The sequence below is a fragment of the Lepus europaeus genome, chromosome 12, assembly GCF_033115175.1.
Source record: "Lepus europaeus isolate LE1 chromosome 12, mLepTim1.pri, whole genome shotgun sequence".
Lineage (NCBI taxonomy): Eukaryota > Metazoa > Chordata > Mammalia > Lagomorpha > Leporidae > Lepus > Lepus europaeus.
In genome coordinates this window covers 6,707,594-6,715,032 of record NC_084838.1, presented here as the reverse complement: position 1 = coordinate 6,715,032, position 7,439 = coordinate 6,707,594, and the positions used below count along the sequence as shown (strand labels likewise).

Sequence of the window (7,439 nt, the reverse complement as noted above, 5' to 3'; positions counted from 1 at the left end):
CTTCCTGTAGAAAATAAAGCACTCCCACATTTTTTTTTCTGTGACCTTTGAGTAGGTCGCTGAGCGCAGAGTCAAGGCCACCCAGGAATACCAGAGCCCTGAAGGGGGCTCCCCCCGGGGAGGGGACTCTCCCTCCACCTTGCCCCTTCCACTCTTCCCTTCCCACCCCTTCACATTCTGTTTCTGTTGCTGGGTATTTGCACATCCTGCGTGTCTGCTAAGGGCTTTTTCCCAGTGGCCTCTGGCTGCATCCTGGCCACTGTACCCCAGTCACATGATGCCCTGCCAGTCCTCTCGCGGCCCTGACGCATTCTCAGAATGGAGACTCAATGCTGTGGGCGACTTCCCGGCTCCTCTCAGCCCCCTGAGGGCAGGAGTTGTCTCTGTGTGACCCAGAGCACATGGCCCCGGGCCTGGGCAGCACCCGTAGCCCTTGTGAGGAGTCTCCGGCCACCCCGGCACCCCCTAGCTGCTAATTTGGATTTTCATGGCAGGTGCACGTGCCACACAGCCTGCACCACCACAAAAATGTGCCTGGGGTTTCCACACCTGCAAACTATCTCACCCTTCCCCAGGGGCTCCCAGGGGCACCAACACGGTCCCCAATCCAAGGCAGGAGAGCGGTTTGAGATGAGGCAGTAACACTTTATCTCGCTGGGAGGCCGTATGAGGGTTCTGTCTTCCGAGGCTGTGGTGGGGTGGGAAGATGATCAAGTCTGCTTGCCTGGGGCTGGTGGCCGAAGCAGGAAGCGTGGCCTCTTGTCCAGACTCAGCCACCATTTGCTTCACTCACAACCTTGGGAAAGACCTCAGCTTCTTGTCTTGTTGTTCAGTATAAAGTAGTGGCTCAGAACTCAGATTCTAGAATCGAGTCTTTCCTTTGTCACATACTAACAAAACACTTATCCGCTCTGATTATTATGTTTCTTTTTTTAAAAGATTTTATTTATTTTTTTGAGAGGTAGAGACAGAGAGAAGGGGCTTCTACCTGCTGGTTCACTCCCCAAATGGCCGCATGGCTGGAGCTGGGCCAGTCCAAAGCCAGGAGCCAGGAGCCTCTTCTGGGTCTCCCACACGGGTGCAGGGGCTCAAGCATTTGGGCCATCTTCCACTGCTTTCCCAGGACACAGCAGAAACTGGATCGGAAGAGAAGCAGCTGGGACTCAAACCGGCGCCCATATAGGATGCTGGAGCCACCGGCAGAGGCTTTGCCCACTACACCACAGGGTCTGCCCCGGGTTACCATATTTCTTAATAATATAAAGAGAAGGACCTCGCTCACAAAGCTGTTCCAGGTACTTAATGAGTATCCGCGGATTTTTACCACCAGCTCTCCTATCCTTTCTGAGTTTCGATCGGCTCAACTCGTTTCCCTCCGAAGCCAGAAGCGAGCCCTGTCCTGTGTTTCAAAATCCGCATCTCCCATCAACAAAGACAGTCCAGTGAAAGCTGCCCTGGGGTCCCTTTGGTAAACGTGGCTGGGGAGGGAGATACTGAGCCCAGGGTCCATCTCGCAGTACATTTCTATCAGACCGAGCGAGCACCCTGAGCGTCCCAAGGCTGGGGCTGGAGCGTGTCTCGTGCCTGGCTGTAGCTCCAGCGCCCGGGACGGCGACTTACACACAGTAGGGCTAGGAATGCCAGGTCCCCAGCCTGACAGCAAGCCGGCTGCTTTAGGGCTATCTCTGAGCCTCATTTTTTTTTTTTTAATCTGAAAATGGAGATGGAAAACGATGCCCAATTACTGTGAGGGCTTAAGGAGGTGACGCCCGCAGGGCGCTGGGCAGGGAGCTTGGCACCAGTAAGAGGTCAGGGAACGGTGGTTCTGCGGGCACAGGTACCCGGGACAGGTGGCGTGGCTACGTGGTGGTTGCGGATGGGAGCTACTAAAACGAGGCCTCGGCTTAACGAAGGGCTCCCAGGGAGACGCTGGTGGCCAGGCACTCCAGTGCGGAGGCGGCGCAGGGGACTCTAGGACCCTGCGCCCCGGGTGCGCGCGGCTGCTGGGCGCGCGCGACGCGAGGTGGGGGGGGGGGAGGGCGCGGCCGCCGCATCCCGGGGGGCGGGGCCGAGCGCCCGGGCCGCACTGCGATTGGCGGAGGGGCGCGGGTGACGCCGCCGGCCGGCGCGAGGCCCCGCCCCCCCGCGCGCGCCGGCGGCTCCGCAGCCTCGCTCTGGCCCGCGCCCCCGCGCCGCGTCCGCGCGTCAGTCGGTCCCGAGCGCGGCTGCGGGGCGGCGGGCTGCAGCCAGGCGAGCGGCGGTGTCCGCGGGCGACGCGAGAGGACGGTCGGAGCCCGGAGGCTCGCGCGGCGCCATGGCCCCCATTGGCCTCAAAGCGGTGGTCGGAGAGAGTAAGTGGAGCGGGTCGCGGGGTCTCCGCGGCCGGCCGGCGGGGTCATCCCGGCGCCTGCCCGCCCCCCCGCCTGCACCTCACGTCTCCCCTCCGCGGCACCGGCCCGCCATCCCCCCGCCTCACCGCCTCTCCTCAGTCGCCGGCGCGGCGCCCTTCCCCCCGCGGCAGCCCCCCGCCCTGCGCCCGCGCGCCCCCGCGCCCGCCGGCCGGGTCGTGAGGAGCGGGCCGGGCCGGGCCCCACCTGGGCGCCTCCCCGCCCGCCCGGCCCGGCCCGGCCCGGCCCGGCCCCGGGGGCGGGGTCTCCGTGGGGTCGCGAACCCCGGGAGCTGGCGGGGGCGGCGGCGGGCGGGGCGGGCCTGCGGGCGCCGCAGTCCGCAGTGTGCGGGGTGCAGGGGGAGACGGCTGTTTACGGGTCTGCGTGAACGGGTGGGGGGGCCTGTGGGGAAGGGGCTTCTCGGCGCCTGGGGTCGGGGCTAGTGCAGAAAGACCAGCCTTTTGGCTCTGGCTGCATCGCGGGAAACGCGCGGTGGCCTCTGGCACGTCTGGGCTGTGCTCCGTAGGAGAGGATGAGAAGGAGGAGGAATAAACATGGTGGAAATGTGCGCTCCGCCTGTTTTGGGACGCGTCTGGCTGTGTGGTGTTCTTTTGTGAGCATCGTCGCAGGGCCCCCGGGCCTTTGTAGCGAGACCAGGAGCTGCTCCGGCTGAGGAGCATCCTCGCATAGCCGTACCCGGCTGACCAGATCAGAAGCAAATTCTTGTAGAAACGGGGCCCCAGATGCACAATTTTTTAAAAACTGATTTGAACGTTTTTTTGTTTTTTTTTTTTAAGTGCCCGGTGTACACCTGCAGTGCCCACGCAGCAAGGTTCTGACGCCTGCACCTTGTGTTTGCCGCGGTGTTTAAGGCGCGAGGGTGCACAGGGGTCTGGTGTCAACACCCGCATTTGCCCGTGGGTGAAAGATTCGCTAAAACCAGTGGTGCTTAATTTAAAACACAGTGTCCATTTCCTTGCAACTGTAGTAAAAAAATAACTTTCATTATTCTGTTTATACCGCTTCCTTCCAAAACCTTTTACAGTCTATGAAATAGGGGATGTGACACGTTTCATTCTTCTGGATGTTGTATCTGGACACTACAGGTTGAAGGTAAAATCCCCAAGTGTTCCAGAGTCAAGGGTTTGTATTCTTTCTGCCGGGACCTGGTCTATGCAGGTGGCTGCTCAGTCCTCCTCCCCCACCTTTTTTAGAAGCAAGCATAATGGTTTAAAAAAAAAAAAACCAATATGCCATATGGCCAAGTTTTTTTTTTTTTAAATAAAGCAAAGCCACTGTGTACAAAAATAAAACCAAACCAGTCTATAGAAAATGGGCCAATGTGTGAACAGAATTTTATTTCAGTAACAAAGTAAAATAAAGATTTTTTTTTTTTTTAACTGCTACAAACCAGTTTGAATGTCACAGTCACAGCCTGGTCTTTCCAATGTAAATTAATACCCCATAGCTACTGTCTGTCATGTTTTTTCATTAAAAATGGAAATGAAAGTGTTTATTTTCTACATAGCAGTTAAAATTTTTTGTACTTGTATTATTGCTTCACCCATTGGCAGTTACTTTGAACAGAGCGGGCTCTCTTTTTAAAATATTTATGTATTTATTTGAAGGTCAGAGTTAGAGAGAAGGAGAGAGAGACCTTCCATCCTCTGGTTTACTCCCCAGATGGCCGCAGCAGTAGGGGCTGGGCCAGGCTGAAGCCAGGCGTCTCCCCCGTGGCTGGCAGGGGCCCAGGGACTTGGGCATCTTCTCCTGCTTTCCCAGCCACATTAGCAGGGAACCGGATCAGAGGTGGAGCAGCCTGGCGGGAACCTGGCACCACAGGTGATGGCTTTGCCTGCTGTGCCACAGTGCCAACCCTGGAGTGGGATCTTTATCAGTCGTCCTGGTGACAAGACCTGGCTGACTCGTGGAGGGCAGTTAAGTGTTTGTTAAATGAATGTCATCAAGGATGTGAAGAGGGGCCAGTGCTATGATTCAGCGGGTTAAAGCCCCAGCCTGCACTGCCAGCATCCCATGTGGGTGCCAGTTCTAGTCCCGGCTGTTCCACTTCCAGTCTATATCTCTGCTATGGCCTGGGAAAGCAGTGGAAGACGGCCCAAGTCCTTGGGTCCCTGCACCTGCATGGGAGACCTGGGAGAAGCTCCTGGCTCCTGGCCTTGAATCAGTGCAGCTCCAGCTGTTGTGGCCATTTGGGGAGTGAACCAGCAGATGGAGGACCCCCTCCCCCCATAATTCTTTAAAATAAATAAAAATAATTTTTTAAAAAAGGATATGAAGAAGAACAAGAGAAGTGTTCTGGGCCTCTTGTTCCTTCTGAGTTTTTTTTTTTTTTTTTAAGATTTATTTATTTCTTTGAGATGCAGTGTTATAGAGAAAAAGAGGGAGGGAGGGAGAGAGAGAGGTGTTCCATCCACTGGTTCACTCCCCAAATGGCTGCAATGCCAATCCAAAGCCAGGAGTTTCTTCCCCGTCTCCCATGTGGGTGCAGGGGCCCAAGCACTTGGGCCACCTTCCACTGCTTTCCCAGGCCATAGCAGAGAGCTGGATCGGAAGTGGAGCAGTTGGAACTCTAGCAGGTGCCCGTGTGGGGTGCCGGTGAAGGGTTCACCTACTTAGCCACAGCCCTGGCCCTCTGAGTTGATCGTCATTGAGTGGTACCTGCAGGTACCACAAAGAGAGAGGACCTGAGTTAGCTTCAGCCAGTCACTCCACAAACGTTTGCCGAGAGTCTGCTAGGAAGTAGGGGGTATTCAGGAAGAACATGGGGCCGCTGTGCTGCTGTGAGAAGCAGACAGTGCGGGGCTGTCTTCCCAGTCGCTTCCCCACACGCTCGGGCGTGCTCAGCTGCAGGGAGTAGGCCCTGCTGTCCTTTTCTTGGATGTGTCTTCAGTGCTGAATCCACATCTGACAGTTAACGGAATGAGTGACTGGAAAGCAGGAGAATCAGGACAGTGGACTTTGGAAGTATACTCTCTGGCGTCGCTTACATTAGATGTGTGACGTAGGCAGATAATGGAATGTTCTTGTGCCTCAGTTTCAACTACAAAATGGGTAAGAGCAGCACTTGTGGGGGCTTATGGCCATCAAATGAGGGGATGCATGGTTCTCAGAACGTAGTATATTCAGTAAACATTGTTAGGAAGAGATCTACTAAGAGGGGCAGTAAAACTGTCAGAGGATTTGGGGAAGGGATAGACCAACTCTGAACTGTGGGGCAGGAATTTTGGGGGAGAAAGTGGAGTTTTGGATAAAGTTCTTGAAGTGCAAATGAATTGGAAAATGTAAGAACTCAAATTGAAGAACATAGATTTATAATCAGACTCCAACTTCTGTATCCATTTCTACTCATTTGTTTAATTTTGACTCTTGTAAAAATGTGGTTTTCTGCTCTCTAGCTTGGAAAGAGGTTATAAGAGAAGGAATTCCATTTTTTTCCTCTTCACTGTTTTCTTGTATCCATATACACAGGTACTTTAAAAAGCTTATGGAAGAGACCAACATGTGGCAGTGGGTTAAGCCACCACATGGCACTGGCATCCCATATAGGAATGCTGGTTTGACCTAGCTAATTCACTTCTGATCCAGATTCCTGCTAATGCACCTGGGAAGGCAGTGGGTGGGGACCCAAGTACGTTTTCTTGCACTGTGTCGGAGAGCCTGATGGACTTCCTGGTTCCCAGCTTCAGCCTGGCCCAGACTTGGATGTTGCAGCCATTTGGCAGGTGAACCAGTGGATGGAAGATTTCTCTCTGTCTCTTCTTCTCTGTCACTCTGCCTTTCAAATAAATAAAAATAATATCTTTAGGGAAAAAAAATCTCGAAGCCAGGAGCTTCTTCCAGGTCTCCCACGCAGGTGCAGGGGCCCAAGCACTTGGGCCATCTTCTGTACTTTCCCAGGCGCACCAACAGGGAGTGGGATGGGAAGTGGAGCAGCTGGGTCTTGGACTGGTGCTATATGGGAATGCCAGCACAGCAGGTGGCAGCTTTACCGGCCACAGCACCAGCCCCAGTCTTTTCATTCTTTTAATAATGTATTTTGAAGAATGGAGAGTCTTCATTTTGATCTAATACAATTTATCCATTTTTTCTTTTATAGATTATGTTCTTGGTATCCTGAGAAATCTTTGTGTAACCCAAGTCTCCAAAGATTTTTCCCTAAATTTTCTTCTAGAAGTTTTGTAGTTTTAGATTTTTTTTTTTTTTTGAAAGGCAGAGAGGCAGAGAGATTTTCCATCTGTGGTTCAATCCCCAAATGGCCACAACAGCTGGAGCTGGGCCAATCTGAAGCCAGGAGCCAGGAGCCCTCTATGGGTCTCCTACATGGGTGCAGGGGCCCAAGGATTTAGGGAATCTTCTCTTGCTTTCCCAGGCCACAACAGAGAGCTGGATCAGAAGTCCTGGAAGCCAGGACTTGAATCAGTGCCCATATGGGATGCCAGCACTGCAGGTGGTAGCTTTACCTTCTACACCACAGTGCTGGCTCCACAAATTTATTTGTAATATTTTATTTTCTTTCTGTATGGCAATGTAAATTTCATAATTTGTAGCACAAATAAGGGATCAATTCTTATTTGTGGGGATCAATTCTTATTTGTGAAGAAGATAAAGAGGGGCTGGCATTGTACCACAGTTGGTTATGCTGCCTCCTATGATGCTGGCATCCCATATAGGTACTGATTTGAGTCCTGGCTGCTCCACTTCTTTTTTAAAGATTTATTTATTTGATGGGGCCGGCGCTGTGGCATAACCAGTAAAGCTGCCACCTGCAGTGCTGGCATCCCATATGGGCACCGGTTCGAGTCCTAGCTGCTCCACTTTTTTTTTTTTTTTTTTTTTTTGACAGGCAGAGTGGATAGTAGAGAGAGAGACAGACAGAAAGGTCTTCCTTTTGCCGTTGGTTCACCCTCCAGTGGCCGCTGTGGCTGGCGCATCGTGCTGATCCGAAGCCAGGAGCCAGGTGCTTCTCCTGGTCTCCCATGCGGGTGCAGGGCCCAAGCACTTGGGCCATTCTCCACTGCCTTCCCGGGCCAT

General features: G+C 53.6%; 1 protein-coding gene across 2 annotated transcripts in view; it reads left to right on the top strand.

Moving 5' to 3' along the window:
• Nucleotides 1–2,244: 2,244 nt before the first annotated feature.
• The window catches only part of STXBP1 (syntaxin binding protein 1), a 68,602-nt gene continuing 63,407 nt past the window's right edge, over nt 2,245–7,439 (top strand). For both annotated transcript variants that reach the window (XM_062207499.1, XM_062207497.1), the window contains exon 1: nt 2,245–2,351. In XM_062207499.1, coding sequence (XP_062063483.1) covers nt 2,315–2,351 — 37 coding nt within the window. In that variant the 5' untranslated portion in view covers nt 2,245–2,314. The remainder of the gene's footprint in view (nt 2,352–7,439) is intronic.